The sequence below is a fragment of the Crotalus tigris genome, unplaced genomic scaffold (assembly GCF_016545835.1).
Source record: "Crotalus tigris isolate CLP2741 ecotype Arizona unplaced genomic scaffold, ASM1654583v1 scf7180000020990.9691751010:1144802, whole genome shotgun sequence".
Lineage (NCBI taxonomy): Eukaryota > Metazoa > Chordata > Lepidosauria > Squamata > Viperidae > Crotalus > Crotalus tigris.
In genome coordinates, this window is record NW_024098300.1 from 76,316 (window position 1) to 99,000 (window position 22,685).

The window sequence follows — 22,685 nt, forward strand, 5'->3', positions numbered from 1 at the left end:
TCCTTCAATGGGTATCTCGTTGAAGGCCTGGAGGCTAAAACGTGTGAAGAACGGTTGCAGGATTTGGGAATGGCTGGTCTAGTGAAAAGAAGGACTGCGGGGAACATGATAGCTGTATTCCAGTATTTGAGGGGCTGCCACAAAGAAGAGGGGGGTCAACCTCTTCTCCAAAGCACCAGAGGACAGGGCAAGAAACAAATCAAGGAGAGAAGCAAGGTGGAATTAAGGAGAAATTTCCTAAGAACAATTAATCAGTGGAACGGCTTGCCACTAGAAGTTGTTGGAGGTTTTTAAGAAGAGACTGGACCGCCCCTTGTCTGAAACTGCACAGGCTCTCCTGCTTGAGCAGGGGGTTGGACTAGATGACCTCCAAGGTCCCTTCCAGCTCTCTTCTGAATTTGACGTCTACCCATTTTAAAGTTGCTGAGGTTGAGATACGCCGACCTCAGTGATCCTAAAGGAAGTAACTGACATGATTGTTGTTAAGGGAGTCATTCTGGTCAGTTCAGTTTCTCATTCCTCCTTCCAAATGTTGGCTTGTCTGAGTCACTCAAGGGAGAACAAGTACAGGCAGATTCAGAGGATCAGAAATGGTCCCTTCAGAGGGGATTGTGTAAGATGAGCTAATTGCTGTGAACAAAAACCATGTGTGTGTGTGTGTGTGTGTGTGTGTGTGTGTGTGTGTGTGACATTCCTCTCCGGCTTAAGGCTAAAGTAGTTTTCGGAAAGTCTGTACTGAAGGTTTGATTCCTTCCGCTGAATGACAGCAGAAAATATTCCGAAATTTCTCATTGTTCACCAAGCAGCATCCGCCGGGTCTGTCTCCTCCACATTGTAGATTCCAGGAGTCTTCCCATTCCGAAAACCAAGGCAGAAATATTCTCAAGAGCAACCTGTGTTCCAGAAAATTGGGAATTACTGATTTACTGAAGCTCCCGGACTGGTCTTTGACCCTCATAAAAGTGGACGGACAGAGACGCCCAATGCCGTGGTGTCTTAGCCAGGCGTAAACAACATTAAATTCTGATTATTATTATTATTATTATTATTATTATTATTATTATTATTATTATTATTATTTTCTTGTCTTTTTTCACTTGGTGGGCAAGGTTGCCTCTGTCTGGTGGCTCTGGAAAGTTGGGGAAGGTTTTTTTTCTTTCTTCCTTTTTTCTGCCCTTTTCTCAAGGTGCTCCTATCCAGGCATGTCCTCTTTGCAGAATGTGGGTGAGTGTAACTTTAAGGAAAATTCTTTTCTCCTTTTGCCCTCCTCCCCTTAACCCTTCTGCGGCCGGATGGAATTTGGACCCTTTTTCTCTGTTCTTTCTAGTTTTTTTTTTCCAAGGCAGCCACTCACCCACCTTCCACCCCCTCCCTGCCGCCCCAAATCAGCCGGCTATGCTAATCTTTCAGGCCTCTTCTTTCTGCTGCTGCTGCTGCTTTTTTGCTATCGCACAAGGTTGCGGCTGTGTGTAGGAGTGTCTGTGTCAGGGAGAGAGCCAAGAAAAGGAAGCAAGTTCTTTCCCCATCTCTTCTCATTCACTCAACTCTCCCTGTCTCTTCGGAGAGGTTGCCTCTCTCGAGTAAGCAAGAAGTTAACTCTCCTGAGTAAGCAAATTTACTGTAGGGTCTGAGTAGACTCATCGGGGCTCAGAAGTTGAAGGAACGCAAGACTGAACCAAGGAGAAGAAGAAGAAAAAAAATAGCTGTTCCTCCGACATCAGGGGAGCAGAGCTGAGGAAGAATTGCAATTTTGCCCAGCCAGACCCGGGAAAACCAAATTAATGCAGGAATTTTGAAAGGGGACAGGGTGTGGTGTGTGTGTGAAATTCCCTGGGACAGTCCCTCAAATTGCCTCCCTTTTTCTTCTTCTTTTTCAATGATACAGAGAAATGTTTTGAGTTGAGGAATTATTCCAGACTTTTGGCAGGAGTTTCGGACACGCCGTGGGGAAGGGAGAACCACTTTGGATCTATCGCTGGCCTGACCCTCTTGGGTGCTGACTTCACGGTGGATTTCTTTCGTCACTTGTTTTCGGACTCCAGCGACAATTTCTTCGGCCGCTTTTTAAGGATTGGGTGAAGGCGGAATCCTACTGCTGCTGCTGCTGCTGCTCGGGAAGAGAGCTGATTTTCCCAACAGATTTTTCTGGATTTTTTTTTTTTTTTACTCCCCTCTTCGTCTTCCACCGATGAGCCACTAAGCTGGGAGAAGATGGAGCAAGTTTGCTGGTGTTTCCTCGCTGCTCTGCTGGCCTGCTCAATGGGCATCAGCCACACCCAGGAAGGTGAGTGTGTGTTTGGGTACCCCCTATTTTGTGTGAGCTGAGTTCTGTTGTGTTGGTGTCAGGATGGGAGCCAGGAGAATCCCAGAGACACCCCCCCCCCAACCACAAAACTGGAGCAATGCAGGTGGCTAAAAAGTTGGCTATGCAGTTTCCAACAGGCGCAAACAATTCCAAATTCTACTTAACGCACATCGCTTAGAGAGAAACGGGGGAACACATCAGTCTTGGCCTACTGTGCAGTGTTGTTAATAATAATAATAATAATAATAATAGTAATGGTAAAGTTGGAAGGAACCTTGGAGGTCATCTAGTCCAACCTCCTGCTCAGGCAGGAAACCCTACATCATTTCAGACCAATGATTGTCCAGTCTCTTCTAAAGTCAAACACTTCTCCTTCCCCCTTTACTAATTCTTATATTTTATTAAAAGTTTTAAAAAATTTTTTATAGTATATAACCCAAATCCCTCCCCCACTCCCCCACTTCCCAGAGCTGATTACAGGGTTACAAATAAACAATCATAATCTAACTAACATTACCCAACTCTACTAACAATCAAATCCATAACCAACTTTAACTCCTTTTCAAGATCAATATTAACAAATTAAAAACCAAAAATAATAATATAACCCCTTTACTAATTCTTTACTAGCAGATTTTCCATTGGCTAAGCCGGGAAGTTGTTAAGTGAATCGTGCCCAATTTTATGACCTTTTTTTTCCGGGGGGGGGCAAAGTTGTTAAGTGAACCTCCACGGCTGTTAAGTGAATCACCGGTCATTAATTGAATCTGCTTTCCCCCGTTAACTTCGCTTGTCGGAAGCCTCTTGGGAAGGTCGCAAGTGGTCTATCCCAGGGACCCCGGGAACACTGCAATTTGCCTCAGTACAAGCTGGTTACCAAGTGCCCAAGGTTTGATCATGTGACCTGAGGATGCTGTGATGGTCGTAAGTGTGAGGATTGGTCATCAGTCTCTTTTTTCAGTGCTGTTATAGCTTTGAACAGTCGATACATGGTTATAAGTTGAGGACTACCTGTAATACGGGAAGAGGGGGGGGGATAGCTTTGGGCAAGCTATCCTCTCTCAACTCCCAATTCCAAAGTCTGCGGCTAAGCGACCCTTGTTTACACAACCTTGTAAGCCACCTACCACTTCCTTGAGATAAGATAGACTTGATTGTTTCAAATACAGACCAGCCGGTTTGCGGGAACCTCAAGGTGGCAGTCCCTATAATTCGCTATAAACTGTGGGAGAGTAATTAGGGTTCAGAAATTGCAGGGGGGGGGAAATCTGTGATCACTTGGGTTCCATTTAGTGCTTCATGTAAACCTGGAGAGCTTAATGGGTCACATAAATGATGCTTGAGCACCTTTTGCAACAGGTGACCCCCCACCCATCCATTCTGGCTTCTTCTAAGGACTGGGGGGGAGGTGGGGGACATGATAGCAGCATTCCAGTATTTGAGGGGCTGCCCCAAAGAAGAGGGGGGGTCAACCTGTTCTCCAAAGCCCCTGAAGGCAGGACAAGAAGCAAGGGATGGAAACTTATCAAGAAGAGAAGCAACCTTGAACTAAGGAGGAATTTCCTGACTGTCAGAACAATTAACCAGTGGAACGACTGGCCACCAGACATTGTGGGTGCTGCAAAACTGGAAGGTTTTTAAGAAGAGACTGGACAACCGTTTGTCTGAAATGGTGCTTGAACAGGGGGTTGGACTTGATGACCTCCAAGGTCCCTTCCAGCTCTATTCTGATTGATTGGGTGACATAATAGCAGTCTTCCAATATCTCAGGGGCTGCCCCAAAGAAGAGGGAGTCAAGCTATTCTCCGAAGCACCTGAAGGCAGGACAAGACGCAACAGATGGATCAAGGAGAGAAGCAACCTAGAACTAAGGAGAAACTTCCTGATAGTCAGAACAATTAAAAACAGTGGAACAACCTGCCTCCAGAAGTTGTGGGTGCTTCATCACTTGGAGGTTTTGAAGAAGAGATTGGACAAACGTTTATCTGAAATGGTGCTTGAACAGGGGGTTGGACTAGAAGACCTCCAAGGTTCCTTCCAGCTCTATTCTGGCTGGCTGGCTGGCTGGGGAATTCTGGGAGTTGAAGTCCACAGGTCTTAAAGTTGCTCTACCCTGTCTCTCCAAGCAAACAGATCCTTTGATGGGGTAAATGCATAAAAGAAACTGTAACCCCCGCCCCCCCAGACACACACACACACTTCCCAATTCCAGTAGCCCAGCTCTGATCCAAAGGGGTCCCTTCAGCTCCAGCTGGGCTCCGTTTCTTCCTGGAGAGAGTCAGATTCTTCCTGGTTGCCCCTGGTTTGAACGCCGGAGAGCAGACCCGGATTGTTTTGATTTGCAATGGAAAATCAGGGGGTGGTGAGAGGCCCTGGAAAGAATTTCGGGCAGCCGGCTGACTCTCACTGCTCCCTGCGGGGATCTGTCCCCTCTGATCCGGTGAATGGGTGGTCCCGGGGCCGTCTAAACCAAATTCTAGCCAGCTTGCGATCCAAAGCCTCCTTTCCTATGCGTTTGAATTAAAACTGGTTAATCGGAAAAAGCAGCTAGGAGGTTCCTGTATAGTTTTGGCTCTTATTGCCCTCGTCCTTGAGTTACGTCCACCATCGGGATCAGCATCTCCATGGCGAAACCACGGCTTTGCGTCGCCGTGGAAATGCTGATCCCGATTGTTGTTAAGCTAGCTGGGCTTGAGTTTACGTCCACTGTTTTTTTTTTTTTTTTTTTGCCACGGTGGTTCAGAGAAACACGGCAGTGCGGTGGATCACACGGTTGGTAAGCGAATCCAGCTCCCCTCCATTGACTCGGCTTGGGAGGAGCCAGCTGGGAAGGTCGCCAAGGGTGATCACATGATTCCCAGGACCTGCTGGATGCCAAGTGCCTGAATTTTGATCCCATAATTGTGGGGAATGATGCAATGGTCGTAAGTGTGAGGACTGGTCGCAAGTCAGTTTTTTCCCCAGTGCCTTTCTAATTTCAAACCGTCGCTAACAGGAATGGTTGTAAGTCAAGGACTGTAACACTCACCCACTGGGTGCAACGGCTTAAAATTAAAAGTTTAGCCAAGGGCAAACAGCCTTGAGGCATCTTAAGAACTCTGCTCTGGAATCCCTGCTCCAATGTGCCCACTAAATGCATCCGGGTCACTTTATAAGGCAGATGAACGGCGCAAAAATTAAATCAAGCAAATAAATAAATAACGGGGTGGCCCGGAAGAAGGAAAGGCTGACAAGCATTTTTCTCTTTCATTAGAGTCAAATTTAGCTGCTGCCCGTCTTGTGCTCCAAGGGGACGCGACAAACAACTTAGAATTCACATTCGCACAACCGCTTTCCTTGAATCCCTGGTGTTTTCCAGAGGGTTTGATTTCCTTACACAGTTAGTCCTTGACTTAACGACATTTTAGGGACGGTTCAAAGGGACAACGGCACTGGGGAAAAAAGGGACCTTTTTTTCCAGACGTAACGCCCGTCGCAGCATTTACCACGATGAGGTGATCCCAATTCAGATGCTTGTCAACGGACTCGCATTTAGGACGGTCGCGGTGTCCCCCGGGGGTCATATGGATCCCCTTTTGCAGTCTTCTGACAAGCAAAGTCAATGGGGGGGGAAAGCAAGATTCACTTAACAACCGGGTGGCTAATTTAACTTCGGCGGTGATTCATTTAACAACGTTGGCAGGGCAGGTCGTAAAATGGGGCAAGGTTCCCCTTCACAAATGTCTCACTTAGCGACAAAAATTTGATCGTACGTGGAGGACTGCCTGCGATCACATTTGTTTGCTGCCCATTTCACGGTCCGAGATTTAGAATTCACATCTGCCATTTTTTCCCACGAATCGCGGTGTTTGCCAGAGGATTTGATTTCCTGACGGAGGGAAAATTAGGGATCAAATCATGGTCAATTATATTTCTGTGAAATTAACGTGGGTGAACGGCATCAAGCTTGGCGTCAAACTGTGGCACGGCTGGACTTTCAGCCGCGACATCCAAACGGTTCAAAGAGTGGGACAAGTTACATGGCTCTGTATTAATAGACACGCTATTTTTTACCGGGTGATTAACACTCATAAATCATGTATATTTCACCGTGGGACGTATCCAAGAAGACCAGGGAGACAATAGAACAATAAAATCCAAGAAGACCAGGGAGACAATAGAACAATAAACGTTGTGGCTATGGGTGCCTGGGGCTTTCCCCCCCTTCTCCCAATGCACATGTTGTGTCCTTGGAACATCATATCTGCAATCAAAAGTATAGATTGCTATCCTAGAATCACCCGGCAGACATGGAAAGGAAATCCAGGGTTTTTTTTTTCCCCTGCTGTTCTATTGTTGCGGCTTCTCTGCAATTTTTCTCAACCTGGGACCACTTGAAGACGGGTGGACTTCAACTCCCAGAATTCCCCAGCCAGCATGGCTGGCTGGGGAATTCTGGGAGTTGAAGTCCACCCGTCTTCAAGTGGTCCAGGTTGAGACGCACTGCTGCAACTTATAGGAGAAAAGCACATTAAGAAGGGAAATGTCTGTGCAGACTTTCAGTCCTTTGGTTGTCCCAAAGTCCTTTGGTTGCCCTTTTTCAAAAGGCAACTGGGTTCTCTTTGTTTTCCTCTGAAGACATTTCGCTTCTCCTCCAAGGGGGCTTCTTCCGTTCTGACTTCGGTCTTCGGTTAGAACCGAAGAAGCTCCTTTGGAGGAGAAGCGAAACGTCTTCCAGGAAAAAAGCCCAGTTGCCTTTTTCAAGACGACTAAGAGGGAAAGCTTGTTGACAGCATTTTGCCTTTAATCGCTTTTTGGAACCTGCACCTGAGACCCTACAGTACAGACTGCTAGGCCTGGAAGGGACCTGAAAGGTCCTCTAGTCCAACCCGCTGCTCAAGGCGGAGAGAATATGTCTGAAGAGCAAGTGTTGAGGACAAGGAAAGAGGAGGGCTACTTCTTAGTTACTCTTGGTTTCCTGGTTAGTAGAACGAAGGAGAAACTTCCTGACAGTTAGAACAATTAACCAATGGAACCACCTGCCTCCAGAAGCGGTGAATGCTCCAACACTGGAAGTTTTTAAGAAGAGACTGGACAGCCATTTGTCCGAAATGGTATAGGGTTTCCTGCCTGAGCAGGGGGTTGAAACTACTTCTTCTCTTCTTCTTCTTCTTCTTCTTCTTCTTCTTCTTCTTCTTCTTCTTCTTCTTCTTCTTCTTCTTCTTCTTCTTCTTCTTCTTCTTCTTCTTCTTATTATTATTATTATTATTATTATTATTATTATTATTATTATTATTATTAACCAGTGGAACTACCTGCCTCCAGAAGCAGTGAATGCTCCAACACGGGAAGTTTTTAAGAAGAGACTGGACAGCCATTTGTCTGAAATGGTATAGGATTTCCTGCCTGAGCAGGGGGTTGGACTAGATGACCTCCAAGGTCCCTTCCAACTTTACTACTACTACTACTACTACTACTACTACTACTATTATTATTATTATTATTATTATTATTATTATTATCCATGAACATCACCCAATGATCTGGGTGGAGGAGCTGATAATACTGGGCTCAACGCAGCTTTATGCCTGACTGACGTTAAGGTAAATTTTTCCAAAGCGATGGTTATTATTATCTGTGCAAAAGAGAAGAAAACTAGCAAATGAGGATGTGAAGCCAACAACTCTCGCTCTCTAATTCCAGCTGTATGTGAGAAAATAATGTAATTCTTCGGCAGGTTTGATCAATTGGGGGTTTATTTCTTGAAACTGCTGGGCATATTTTGATTGCAGCCCTGCTGGTTCTATTTACAACAGGGTGTAAACAGGCTGAGACAGCAGTTCTCGATCTACTAGGGCAAAACAAGAGTTTCCCTGGCTTTCATCCTGGCTAGATCCTGGCCTCCCAGAATTGTGGACCAGGATGGTATAAGTTCTCCTGCCTTGAGCAGGGGTTGGACTAGAGGACCTCTGAGGTCCCTTCCAGCTCTTTATGTTCTAAGATCAGTGGTTCTCAACCTGTGGGTCGGAACCCCATTTGGGGTCGAACGACCATTTCACGGGGGTCGCCAAACAACGCAGTCCACCATTTTTCCCCCCCTTTTCCTTAGCTGTGCTCCTCCCTTTTATTCTATTGGCTTTTGAAAGCCAATAGAATAGACTCTCTTGAATCGAGTCTAATTCTATTGGCTTTCAAAAGCCAATAGGAATTGTCCAGGCTGTCTCTGCCCTGCTGAGCCCGCCAAAAGTCCCATTCTGCAAACGGTGCTGCACCAGTTGAGTAGTCCTCGACTTACGACCGGTTGAGTAGTCCTCGACTTACGACCAGTTGGGGGTCACGGCATTAAAAAGGTTGAGAACCACTGCTCTAGATCCAAAGAAATTAGAGGGGAACTCTTCTAGGCAATTCTTCCTTCGGTTGCTCGGATTGCAAGGCTGAATTCTTTGAGAACACTCCGCTGCTCTGCCTTTGGATTTCCTACCAAGTGCTTCGTTTGTTTTTATCTCTTTTATCCCAAGCCACCCAGAATCATGCAGGGAAGATGGGTGCCTATATAAATCCATTTTTTAAAAAATAAAAAAACGGGACCGCTCATTCAGGCCGAGGGGTGGGGCTGGGCCCAAATGGGTGGATGACCTTCACTGCAAGCAAAATCTAGGGATGAGCCATTCGGAATGCCCAGATTCCAAACCTTTGATTCGATCGGAGTGAGTCATCCCGAGCTGGAACAGCAGGGAACTGGGTGGAGGGTTTGAAGGCAGGGGAGGGGCTGCAGCCAGTGGCTGTGGGGTGGGGTGGGGGAGAGACTGAACTAACCTTTTGGGTATCCAGTGAAGCTAGTTGAGGAGGGAGGCAAAAACCTGCTCCAATTCTTTCCCGCTGGGAGAGGCGGATTCGTTTACAATCCCTGGGTTGCTGTCCCAGTTCCCAAGCAGACAAGCAAAAGTCGGTCCGGCCCTTTGCAGGACAAGCCAAAAAGATGCTGGTTTCTCCCTGTTCTGTTTGCAAAGGTCTCCAGTATCTGGTTGGGATAACGCTGAGCGAGTGTCTCCAAAAAGATGATGCATTAGCATTAAAAAAAAAAAGGGGGGGGATGTTCGTTGATTTAAGGATGCAGGAATTCAAATCTAGAAGTCCTCTGGGTCAAACTAACCGAAGCGGCCCCCAAAGGGCACGGCTAGATTTTTGAGTTCAAGGTTCCCTGCCTTGGATGTCACACTGGCTGACCTTAACAAGCTCACTGGGAATGGATCGGGATACAACCCGGATGGGAGACCACAAGGAAATACTAGGGGGCTGTAGGCTAGCTCAAAGAGAGATACAGTTGCATGGATAATAATAATAATAATAACAATAATAGTAGTAGTAGTAAAGTTGGAAGGGACCTTAGAGGTCATCTAGTCCAACCCCCTGGACTAGATGGGATTCAGCCCTAAAGGGATTCAGCCCTAAAGACATCCAGCTGTGGAGTTTGGGTCTCCTGTTTGAGCCGGGCTAGAAGACCACCCAAGGTCTGTTCCAGCTCTGTTCTGATTGATTGATTGATTGATTGATTGATTGATTGGATTCTTTAGCATTGTGTAAAGATGGTAGATTTCTGCCCTGGGGAGGGTTGGAATTGGGTTTTGAATAGCAGGCCAGGCAAAGGGGAGAAAAAAAAAAAAAGAAAGAATGCGATATTTCTTGCCGAGGGTCTGGGAACCGGTTCAGGGCCTGGGCGTGGGCGCTCTCCCTCTTCCCCCCTCCCCAAATCTGGCTTGGGAAAGGAAGGAGAGGCCCCTCGGGTGAACTCTGGGCTCCTTCCCAGTATGGCATTTCGGTTCTCAGGCCCTGGAATTTGTCCCTCGTGCCTCAAGGGTTAACGCGGCTCCCAGGCCAGGAGATTCTTTTATTTATTAAAGGACCCCAGGCCTCTCCCGTCCTCCGAAGCCCATTTTACGACCTGTGAGGCCACAACTCCCAGAATTCCTGAGCCCCAACTTTGTGACCTGTGGGACTACAACTCCCAGAATCCCTGAGCCCCAACTTTGCGACATGTGGGACTACAACTCCCAGAATTCCTGAGCCCCACCTTTGCGACTTATGGGACTACAACTCCCAGAATTCCTGAGCCCCAACTTTATGAGCTGTGGGACTACAACTCCCAGAATTCCTGAGCCCCACCTTTGCGACCTATGGGACTACAACTCCCAGAATTCCTGAGCCCCAACTTTATGAGCTGTGGGACTACAACACCCAGAGTTCCGAAGCCTTCTTCCTTCCCTTCTTCCCTTCTTCCTTTCTTCTTACTTGTTCCTTCCTTCCTTCCTCCCTCCCTCCCTCCAGTCTTGTTCTTCCTTCCTTCCATCCATCCATCCATCCATCCATCCATCCATCCATTGCTCCCTCCCGCCCTTCTTGTCCTTCCTTCCTTCCTTCCTTCCTTCCTTCCTTCCTTCCTTCTCCTTCTCCCTTTTCTCTTTCTTCTTTTCCTCCTTCATTCTTTCCTCCCTCCCTCCCTCCCTTCTTGTCCTTCCTTCTTCCCTCCCTCTCCTTTTCTCTTTCTTCTTTTCCTTCTTCCTTCTTTCCTTCCTTTCTCCCTCCCTCCCTCCCTTCCTCCTTCCCTCCCTCCCAATACTTTTGCCCCACTGGCAATAACAGCAGACGCTGACTTCTCATTGCTCCCACTGGACTCTGGCCCCGTCTCACCTCGCCCACTTAGTTGTAGATATCTCTGCAGTTGACGATGTTGACAAACTAGCTAATTACATTATACAGGAGAATTTTTAAAAGAAGATTAATGGAGAAAGACAGGTAAGCAGAGAGCAGGGATGACCACAAGAGAGGTCAAGACATTAAGACGGCACTGTGACTGCAGAATTGGAACTCACCTGCTTATTTCTCCATTGTGTTGCATATAAAATGCACACTGACAAGGACTTCAGTCGCATGGCGGCTGGGGAATTCTGGGAGTTGAAGTCTGCGCCGCTTCAAGTTGCCACAGTTGAGAAACACTGATCTAGATAGACAGATTACACAGTAACCAAGAAACTTAACTCCATAAACCTAAGTTTGCACCATGCTGCAAATATTCCAGATGACCTGTAGGTGGCAGCCAAGAGTCAAGGATTCTGCATCTCTACGCTGCCCTCTGATGGCCATCCAAAACTTTGCAGCTCCAATTTGGGATTTCTGCCAAGAATCTCTTTGTGAATCTGACTCTGTGTTCTGTCCAGGCCCATCCAGCATCTATGTGGGGTGCCAGGCCACACCTGAGCCATTATTAGGTGGGCAGGGCTGGCATAATCCAGCTGAGGATCGAGAAGCATGTATAGTTGCAGCCAACCAGATCGGAATGCCACTCTTCCCGCCAGCTGCCTCAGATTGGTACATTCCAAAATAAGAACCAGTTTGTGTAGTGGTGAAGGTGTCAATCTAAAAACCAGTGGGCCATATATTCTAGTCCCTGTTTAGGCACAAAGCCATCTAGGTGAGTTTGGGCCAGTCATTCTCTCTCGGCCCTAGGAAGGAGGCAATGGCAACCCACTTCCAAACAACCTTGCCAAAAAAACCTGCAAGACACTAGGTCTGACAACTGCCAGACGATTATATGTAGCTCAAGGTTAAAATGTGGAATCCTTAGTGCTCTCTGAGCTTGGTTGTTTCTTTGCAGATGTTTCAATACACAACGAAATAGCATCAGCGCTCCCTATTTATTTAGTAGCTTGTCCTGACAATGTGGGTGTGTGTGTGGTTTTCTTCCTGGTAGTTCCTTGATTAAAGCATTGTTTTCTGCTAGATGGTTTGTCTGGTATTAATCCCCGTTTATTTGGGGGCTGATTGCTGAAAAGGATGCCTTGTTTCCTTCTTAGCTTTTTTATTGTCTCTTTTGAATGGTGTGCAAATATGGTTTATCTCTCTTGGTCGTTGGTGGCTGATTAGTCTGAGCTTCCAGGAATTGCCTAGCGTTTTTGGGGGGCTAGCTTGTTTTAGGATGCTCACACTTTCCCAGTTGAAAATAGAGTTGAGTCTATCCATGTGTTGTGAGATTAAGAAGTTTTCATCCTATCTTCTGACTGGTCGTTGGTGTTCATGGAGGCCCACTGCTAGTCTTCTGCCTTTCTGTCCTGTCGCTGTCCTTACACTGTATGTTGTAGTTCAGTGGTCCCCAGCTTGGCGGCCGGCTGGGGTGGGGAGAGGGGAACTGGGTGATGCAAGCAACAGGCCAGCACTCGTGCACATGCAGCTCAACTTGCATGAGCAGCAGGCCAGCACACATGTGCCTGCACATGCAGCTTGACTGCAAGTAGAGTTGCACGTGCATGCTCATGCGTGCCAGCCCACCACTCGTGTGAGTTGAGCTGCATGCATATGAATTGAGCTGCTCGCATGCAAGTTGAGCTGCACAGTTCTGAATAGGCCATGGCCCAGGTCTTGTGGAAAATGAAAGGACTCTTACGAATTCTAGAGGGTTTTAGCAGAGAGATTTATTGCGCAGGTTCAGAAGCAATAGCAACAAGCAATTCTGAACCCTGAAGGCGGGTTCAGACTTCAGTTTTATACTTTCCTTTTCTGAGGAACAAAGAAATACACATTGAAATACACATTGTAATACATTAGGTTCATTTCTCACTGGTATACAATGGAGAGTTTGCTACATACATTGTATCCAAGTCCAATGGGCATTAGGTTAGTCACATACTACTAACACAGCATTATTCCAGTAATTATGCAGACACAATCATTATTCTAGTGATTGTTCATTATTCCACATTACAGGGAGTTGTGGACCCTGTTGTAGATGACTCCTGTTTTTTCTTCTGGGGCTGCTGGCTTTTTTGGTTTACTTAAATTGTTTTGGAAGGGTTACAATGTGTGTTACGATGATATTGTATGGTTATAATGATCTGTTAGAAATTTCTGAGATGTTTTTGATATATGTCTTGTGTTGGTTGTCCTGTATTGGGTTGAGTGGTTAAGCACTTTTCATTAAAGTCACGTGGCTTTCCGTTTTGTGGCGCAGGTGCTCTATTTCCTTTTTCTGGGTTTCCACAGTGCGTTTGACCACAACTAAAACCAGCAACTCGGTCCCTAAGCAAAACCACTGCCGTGCTTACAGTCTTACTTCAGCTTTCCTTTTCTTTACACACCTGCAAAAGACATAACATGCAAGTAATGTGGAATAATGAACAATCACTAGAATAATGATGTGTCTGCATAATTACTGGAATAGTGCTGTGTTAGTAGTATGTGACTAACCTAATGCGCATTGCACTTGGATACAATGTGTGTAGCAAACTCTCCATTGTATACCCGTGAGAATCGAACCTAATGTATTACAATGTGTATTTCAATGTGTATTCCTTTGTTCCTGAGAAAAAGAAAGTATAAAACTGAAGTCTGAACCTGCCCTCGGGGTTCAGAATTGCTTGTTGCTATGGCTTCGGAACCTGCACAATAAATCTCTCTGCTAAAACCCTCTGGAATTCGTAAGAGTCCTTTTGTTTTCCACAAGACTGGTTGCAAAGTTACTTCTTCATCACCATCGTAACTGTGAACGGTCCCTAAACGAGACAGGTGCTAAGTGAGGATGACTTGTATAGGCAAATCCTCCGGATCGAGTTGACCTGCAGATCTGAGAGCTAAATTCCTGGTTGCTGTTGCGATGTGGTGCTGCCCTTTTCTCCTAATTTGAGGATTTCAACCTATTCTCTTTTTCCCTCCTAGCTGGATACTTCCAAGAAAGTCCTTCAAACTTGACCTTGTCTTTGGGGAAGGACGTAAAACTCTCCTGCTCCATCCTGGCCCTGGGCGAGGCACCGGAGATCAACTGGCTGAGGGATGGAGAGGCCTTCGAATTTGCTGATATTAACCAGATGCAGGTGCCTTTGGAAGAGGGAGAATGGGAGACAACCAGCGAACTGAGGTGAGCCTCCAGAGAGCTTGGCTGGCAGGGTTAATGGGCCAGACTGTCTGTTTGTTCCCCACATTTATTATTTTTACAAATAATTCAAGGTAGCAGACATAGCCAAAACATCTTCCTCCTCCTATTGTTCCTACAACGACAACCCTGTGAGGTGGGTTGGCTGAGAGAGAGAGAGGGAGAGAGAGAGGAGAGGGAGAGAGAGGGGGAGAGAGGGAGGGAGGGAGGGAGAGGGAGAGAGGAGAGGGAGAGAGAGGAGAGAGAGAGAGGGAAAGAGAGAGAGAGAGAGAGAGAGAGAGAGAGAGAGAGAGAGAGAGAGAGAGAGAGAGAGAGAGAGACCGGCCCAAAGTCACCCAGTTGACGTTATGCCTATGGCAGGACTAGAACTCACAGTCTTCTGATGATTGTCCCAAAGTCACTTAGCCAGCTTTGATGCCTGTGGTGGGATTAGAACTCACAGTCTCCTGATGATTGGCCCACCCAACCAGCTTACTTGCCTAAGGCGGGACTAGAACTCACAGTCTCCTAGTGATTGGCCCAAAGTGACCCAGGCTGGCTTTCGTGTCTAAGGCAGGACTAGAATTCACCATCTCCTGGTGATTGGCCCAAAGTCACCAAGCTGGCTTTCGTGCCTAAAGCAGGATTAGAACTCACATCTCCCATTTACTAGCCTGCTGCCTTCTCCCCTAGACCAAACCGGCTCCCATCTGATCCAATGGGAGCCAGTTGACCAATACCTTGAAAACTCTGTACAGAAGACCGTTCTCCCTGTGGATGCGGCACCTAGCTCTTATCCGATTGGCTTGGTTTATGTTCAGCGTATTATATGGTTTGCCAACTAAGGTTTAGGTCTTGGTTCCCTGTGTGAATGTAAACACTGCTAGTTCTTTCAGAATAAATACTTCAGCACAAGGCAGGTTCTCCAAAGCGATCAGTATCAACCCCCCCCCAAGGTATGATGGGACGATCCAAAGGGTTGATCGATGTTTGGGGTGGGGTCAAAAGGGGCTCAATAAATGACTGGGGATCAATAGGTGATTAATCAATGGGGGCTAGTGGAAGATCAGAAGATGTAGAGGGATCTGGCCCAATAAAAGGCCAAGCGCGACTGAACGGATAACATCATCAATCAATAATGGAAGATCAATTGAGGTCAATTAATTCCTTGGCATCTCTGTTGAGCCCACGCCGGTCCCTAATTTTGAAGGTGAGGTGGCCAGCAAGGAGACTGTGTAACCAAGGATAGGACGGTCAGCTGCTAGCAAGAGTGACCTTGAAGTCTCTATGATTATCATGGTGCTATAATCAGCCAGATGTTTCGGCTGGATTTGGCATTGTTGTCCACCTATGAAGTCCTTCCCAAGGACCTGGGGCAGGCAGGGGTTGTTATTTAGTGGTTTTAAAAGTTATTATCCGAGGATGTGAGTTGTTCTGAGTAGAGCTGCCCTTTTGCAAATTTTTGATGGTCAATTTGTCAAGGCAGATGTGCTCCAGATGTTTTGGGATGGCCCCCAAGGTGCCTATGACCAATGGGGCTGCTTTTGCTTTCTTTTGCCACAGTCGTTCTATTTCCGTTTGCAGGTTTTTGCATTTCATGATTTTTCTCCAGGTCTTTCTGCCCTTTTCAGGCAAGGCCGCATCCGTAATCCAGACTTTTTTTTTGGTCTTTCTTCTGAACAATTGTTAAGTTTGAGGGGTTGCGTGGCAGGGCCTGTCTGCCTGAATTCTAAAGTCCCATTATTATTACTCGTAGCACTATTCGCTAAAATAGTACAGGTAATCCTCGGCTAACAACCATGACAGAGCCCAAAATTTCTGTCACTAAGCAAGTCAGCTGTTAAGTGGAACAGCTGGCCTCCAGAAATTGTGAGTCCTCCATTACTGGAGATTTTTAAGAGGCTAGCCCAGGGGTAGGCAACCTTGGCCCTTTTATGACTCGTGGACTTCCAACTCCCAGAATTCCTGAGCCAGCATGGCTCAGCATGGAAAGCTCTCCCTTTCCCCTCAGCGTGGCTGGCTCAGGAATTCTGGGAGTTGAAGTCCACCAGTCATAAAAGAGCCAAAGTTGCCTACCTCTGGCCTAACCTCATCCCTCAGGACAGGGTGGGAACTATGGCAACTTTATGACTCGTGGACTTCAACTCCCAGAATTCCTGAGCCAGCCATGCTGAGGGGAAAGGAAGAGGTTTCAAGCTGAGCCAGGCTGGCTCAGGAATTCTGGGAGTTGAAGTCCACCAGTCATAAAAGAGCCAAGGTGGCCTACCCCTGGCCTAGGCCTGTATTTCTCAACCTTGGCCACTCGGAGATGGGTGGACTTCAATTCCCAGAATACCTCAGCCAGCATGGCTCAGAATGGAAACCTCTCCCTTTCCCCTCAGCGTGGCTGGCTCAGGAATTCTGGGAGTTGAAGTCCACCAGTCATAAAAGAGCCAAGGTTGCTTACCCCTGGCCTAGACTTAGTGTTTCTCATCCTTGGCCACTTGACGATGGGAGGACTTCAACTCCCAGAATTCCTGAGCCAGCCATGTTGTGATAAACAGCCGGGGGCGGGAGGGGGGGGAAAACAGCTTTTGCTGAAGGAAACAAAAATTGTTTTAAGGAACTTCCTGTGAGGCGAACCTTCCAAGCAAGCAGAATCAATTCTGTGTTTTTCTCTGCTGACCTTGCAAAAGGGGAAAAGGGGCAGGGAATCATCCTGAGGAAGCAAACAAAAGAGGAAAGAATCCCGATTTTAAATGAGTAAAAGTTCCTGACCTTTTCTTGATGATAAAGGCTAACCCACCCACCCACCACCCCAAAACAAACCTTGAAAACTTTCCCTAAGTAGCTGTTTCCGGTTGCATCAGACTGCGATTCCCTTGTCTTTCACAGGCTTTGTCCAAGCCCTTGCAAGTTGGCGGCAGCTGTGGCGAGGGGCAAGGGAGGTCAAAAAAGTCAAAATGGCACCCCATCAAGGCAATCAAAAGGTGTCCCCCCTTTTTTTCTTCCCAAATGCACCACAGCTGCTTTGTTTAAAGAGTGGCTTGGTCTCTGGGGATGTTAAACCTTGGAATTATTTTTTCCTCCTTTCAGCTAAAATTATTTTTGACCCTCCGGATCCGGCCCGGGGGGGGGGAGTTGGGGACCACTTTTAAGTGGTCAGAAAAAGACCGTGGCAAATCTCATTCCCTTGAAGCCGTGGGGTGGAGACCCTGCGTGCTGAGGCTTGGCCAAAGCCAGGAAGATCCTTAATCAGCGCACAGACCTTGACTTACGACCGTTCGTTTAGCGACTGGAGTTCAAAGTTACAACGGCGCTGAAAAAAAGTGACATGACCGTTTTTCACACTTACGACCCGTCGTAGCATCCCCGTGGTCACGCGATCCAAATTCGGATGCTTGGAAACTGCTTCATATTTATGACGGTCATACTGTCCCAGAGTCACATGATCCCCTTTTGCGACTTTCTGATGAGCAAGGGAATTCTGGAAGTTGTAGTTCACATATGCTGTCCAGGGAATTCTGGGAGCTGTAGTTCACATATGCTGGCTGGGTGAATTGTGGGAGTTGGTCCACATACTGTCCATTCCACATACTGCCCATTCCCTGTCCAGGGAATTCTGGGAGTTGCAGTTCACTTACGCTGTCCAGGGAATTCTGGGAGTTGCAGTTCACATATGCTGTCCAGGGAATTCTGGGAGTTGCAGTTCACATATGCTGGCTGGGGAATTCTGGGAGCTGAAGTCCACATACGTTGTCTAGGGAATTCTGGGAGCTGAAGACCACATATGTTGTCTAGGGAATTCTGGGAGTTGTAGTTCACATATGCTGTCCAGGGAATTCTGGGAGTTGCAGTTCACATATGCTGGCTGGGTGAATTCTGGGAGCTGAAATCCACGCATCTTAAAGTTGCTGAGCTTGAGAAACACTGCTTTAAGTTTGATAAACCAGCCCAGCACGCATCACTCCTCGTGGACAACGCAACCTATGCTCAAAGCCGCTTTGCTGATCAATCTCCTTGTCTCTTTCACTCTCCCATCTTCCCCTCCTCTCTCCAGCATCTCTTCCCTCCAGGTTTCTGACATGGGAAATTACCAGTGTGTGGCCTGGGTGAACGGATCTGAAATTGTTTCCGAAGGAGCTTATCTGAAGTTAGAAGGTAAATGTAATATTTGAGGGGGGGGAAGTCCCCTGCAGAGACCTGGGGGAGGCACAGCCATGCTGCAAAAATTGGGAATCTGCTGGCCTTAAGGAGCAACCAGAATAAATGCTCAGAGGTTTAATTCCCTTTAAATGATTGCTTTTTTTTTTACAAATATCATCCATTACTCTGGGACTTTGTTGTCTAACAGGGCTCCCAGGTTGAGAGAAATTATCTCAGCAGTGAGTGTCAAGCTTGGGGACTTGAAGATGGGTGGACTTCAATTCCCAGAATTCCCCAGCCAGCTTTGCTGGCTGGGGAATTCTGGGAGTTGAAGTCCACCCATCTTCAAGTCCCCAAGCTTGACAATCACTGATTTGATTCCTTCAGAGGACTAAGCCAAGATCCGCTTGTTTTGGATATTGTTGACCACGCCATCCTGGTTTGGCTCACCCCCCCAAGCTAAGCCATTTATCTTTGTCTCGTGTGAACCATCCCATCATGGCTTACCGTTGCCATCAGGGCTTATTCAACCAAGAGTGGTGTAGCACCGCTTGTGAACCCAGCCAATCCTGGGCTCGTTTGCTCAAGCTGTTTCTTCTCTCTTGTGGCCAGGTCTCCCCCTCTTCTCCGAGGAGCCCCAAGATCTGGAGATCACAGCCGATACCCCGTTCAACCTCAGCTGCAGAGCGCAGGGACCCCCAGATCCTGTCTTGGTGATCTGGTTGCAGGACAGCGTTCCCGTTAACTCGCTGGCGGATCCCCTGGCCCAGACCCCGTCCGTCTTGGGGGTGAGAGGTGAGTCAGCTCAGGCCATGCCCGCTTCTTCTGATCACAAAATGACACCTTTCAAAAGGCGGCAGCTGCCAGGGTGGGGTTAAGGTTTCACCCAGGACAGCTGAGACGAGGGTTTTCGGAGTGTGTGACAAATTACAGCTGTAGCTTCAAGGTTGGTATCTGAATGGAGACAAATGGCTTGTTAACAGTTCTTCTGAATTCTCTTCCCCTTCTCTCCTTCCTTCCTTCCTTCCTTCCTTCCTTCCTTCCTTCCTTCCTTCCTTCCTTCCTTCCTTCCTTCCTCCTCTCCTCCCTTTCTCCCTCCCTCCTCCTTCTCCTTCTCCTTCTCCTTTCCTCCCTCCCTTCCTTCCTTCCTTCCTTCCTTCCTTCCTTCCTTCTCTCCTCCCTTCCTCCCTCCCCCTTCCACTTCCCTTCTCCTTCCTTCCTCCTCTCTTCTCTCTCTCTCTCCCCTTCTCTTCTCCTTCCTTCCTTCCTTCCTTCCTTCCTTCCTTCCTTCCTTCCTTCCTCCTCTCCTCCCTTTCTCCCTCCCTCCTCCTTCTCCTTCTCCTTCTCCTTTCCTTCCTTCCTTCCTTCCTTCCTTCCTTCCTTCCTTCCTTCCTTCCTTCCTTCCTTCCTTCTTTCCTTCCTTCCTTCTATCCTCCCTTTCTCCTTCCTTCCTTCCTTCCTTCCTTCTCTCCTCCCTTCCTCCCTCCCCCTTCCACTTCCCTTCTCCTTCCTTCCTCCTCTCTTCTCTCTCTCTCTCCCCTTCTCTTCTCCTTCCTTCCTTCCTTCCTTCCTTCCTCCTCTCCTCCCTTTCTCCCTCCCTCCTCCTTCTCCTTCTTCCTTCCTTCCTTCCTTCCTTCCTTCCTTCCTTCTTTCCTTCCTTCCTTCATTCTATCCTCCCTTCCTTCCCTCCTTCCTTCCTTCCTCTCTCCCTTCCTCCCTCCCCCTTCCACTTCCCTTCTCCTTCCTTCCTTCCTCCTCTCTTCTCTCTCTCTCTCCCCTTCTCTTCTCCTTCCTTTCTTCCTTCCTTCCTTCCTTCCTTCCTTCCTTCCTTCCTTCCTCCTCTCCTCCCTTTCTCCCTCCCTCCTCCTTCTCCTTCTCCTTTCCTTTCTTCCTTCCTTCCTTCCTTCCTTCATTCCTTCCTTCCTTCCTCCCTCCCTCCCTCCTGCTCCGCCCTTGTCCTTCCTTCCTCCTTCCCTCCGTCCCTCCCTCCCTCTTCCCTTCCCTTCCCTCCCCTTCCCTTCCCCCTACCCACCTACTTACACCTCTGCAGATTAACAGGAAGCTTGGCAGGCCACAAAGACAAGCCAAGACTATACACTCTCTTTCTGACTGGTTCCCCTAACCATGGTTTTAAACAGTCACGACTCAGGACAGGGTGTGAATCCCACTGCTCCCTTGAGGGTCCTGGCTTTGAATCCCTCCCTAACCTGGCTGGGTTCCCGGGCGCCCAGGGACGTTGACGCCTCCCACCCCCCACCCCAAACGTGGCTGCATGTTTGGGGGCTTTTGTGTGTTGTCTGAACACCGTCAATGGCCATTTAGTGTCTTCAACAAACACGACGAACCCCCTGGTGGTGGGCCACTTCGCTCAATAGTCTATTCTTTGCGGGTTTCATTTCATTTTGCTCCAGACTCCAGGGTTGAAAATAGCTGTGGGGCTGAAAGGAGGAGGAATGATGGTTCCAAAGAGGGCCTTTTTCATAGCCCCCCCCCCCCGGCTTTCAGCATCTGCTTTTTTCATATCTGGCCAGCGAAGCCGTAAAAAGTAGCCTTTTCTTTGGCGCTGGGTTGCATTGGCTGCAAAGAGGGGGACTCGGATTTCCCACCAGCGAGAAGACGCAGCCGAAAGGGGTCTCGGTGGTGCGTGCGAGACCCCTTTCCTCTCCCCGCCATTCAGCCTCGTCCAGGGGCCCCCCGGTTGCACGTCCTTGTTCATTGTCTTCTCCCCTCCCCTCCTCTTAATATCTGGCTTGTCCCCAATTCGCAAGGTCCTTTGTCGTCTTTTCTATGGAGAGGGGACGATTCCCCATGGCTCAGCCAGGGAGGGGTTCGCTCCAAGCGTGGGAACCGCCTGGGCCAAGGTTACCAAAGACTGTTTGGGCAATTGGCAGGCAGTGGGGCCGGGGTTTATCTGCCTGCCCTGGGCGAAAGAGACGGGAAGCGAAAGAACAACAGTGCAGATAGGCCCAGCTGTCTTGGACCTGCACCCGAAGGCAGGACAAGTAGTGAGGGATGGAAACTAGAACTGAGAACTAAGAAAAAACTTCCTGACAGTTAGAACAATTAACCAGTGGAACCACCTGCCTCCAGAAGCGGTGAATGCTCCAACACTGGAAGTTTTCAAGAAGAGACTGGACAACCATTTGTCTGAAATGGTATAAGGGTTTCCTGTCTGAACAGGGGGTTAGACTAGATGACTTCCAAGTTCCCTTCCGTCATCATCATCATCATCATTATCATTATTATTATGGATCATTGCACAGTCAGTCAGATGTTCAGACTGGATTTGGCATTTTGTCTACCTATCGAGTCCTTACCCAGGACCTGGGATAGGCAGATGTGGATGTTTGATGGTATTATAGATCTTGTCGCAGGATGGAAGCAGTTCCTAGTAAGGCCGCCTTTTGCAATTGACTAATGGCGAATTTGTCAATGCCAATGGCGTTCAAGTGGTGCTCCAGTTGTTTTGGGATTGCACCCAAGGCGCCTATGACTATTGGTGCTACCCTTGCTTGCCTTTGCCACAGTCTTTCTATTTCTATTTGTAGGTCTTTGTATTGTGTTATCTTCTCCAGTTAACGAAATATGACATCAATAATAATAATAATTACTATTACTATTATTATTGATGTTACCTAGTTTAGTTATGAAACATCTGCAAGAAAACCACCATGATCAGAGAGTGCTTCACTTGGTACTGCTGGATTCCTTTCCTTGTCCAGAGGTTAAATGACCAAGTCCCTTCCCCCCCCCCCATTTCCCAGCTGATGCCCTTTGCCTTGAAAGCAAGTTGCTAATAAAACTGATGAGTTCTTGGTTTTGACCACAACTCCTGGCCTTTCTTGATGACTGGGCAATTGTAGGAAGCTCCAAGCAGATGCCTGGACAACAAGAAACAGCCCTGGAGGATGGTTGCGGTTGGGGAACGTTCCTAGTTTCCCTGGCTCCTCTGGACCCTCTTTGTAGTCCCTAAATGGTCTTTGTAGTCGTAAGAAGCCTTGTCAAACCGTAGCCTTTGAGTGTTTAGGCTCCAGACAAAGGCCCATTGACATTAATAGGGTTGCGTGCCTTGGACCGAGCAATTACTCCTCTGAGTAGTAATTTCAGTCTGAAGCTGAGAGGGTTGAGTCTACAGTACTGCTGTGTCCCTTCTGAGTAACAACAAAAATGCCAACTCTCTTTCAAATGAAATTCCACCCTTGGGAATGCCGTGACTATGGGCCGTGATGTTTTCTTGGAAATGTAACAAAAAGAGGTTTGCCTGTTATTTTCTCCCAAGATGCTTTTTGCAATTTATAGTCTGGGTCTGCCGTCCTGGGATTCCCTGCAACAGCCCTTGAAGGTAGGCCCAGTCAAGAAGTAGACCCTGTAAAGGTT

The 22,685-nt window shown here is 47.7% G+C and overlaps 1 protein-coding gene across 5 annotated transcripts in view; it reads left to right on the forward strand.

Moving 5' to 3' along the window:
• The first annotated feature begins 771 nt into the window (after positions 1-771).
• Positions 772-22,685, forward strand: part of AXL (AXL receptor tyrosine kinase) — a 52,151-nt gene continuing 30,237 nt past the window's right edge. The window contains exons 1-5 of one of the 5 annotated variants that reach the window (XM_039369140.1): positions 772-1,006; positions 1,886-2,284; positions 13,991-14,189; positions 18,223-18,323; positions 18,921-19,103. In XM_039369140.1, the coding sequence (XP_039225074.1) occupies positions 2,212-2,284; positions 13,991-14,189; positions 18,223-18,323; positions 18,921-19,103 (556 nt within the window). In that variant the 5' untranslated portion in view covers positions 772-1,006; positions 1,886-2,211. Of the gene's footprint in view, positions 1,007-1,358; positions 2,285-13,990; positions 14,190-18,222; positions 18,324-18,920; positions 19,104-22,685 lie in introns of those variants that run through there. The other 4 variants (XM_039369137.1, XM_039369139.1, XM_039369141.1 and 1 more) reach the window with 4 other exon arrangements.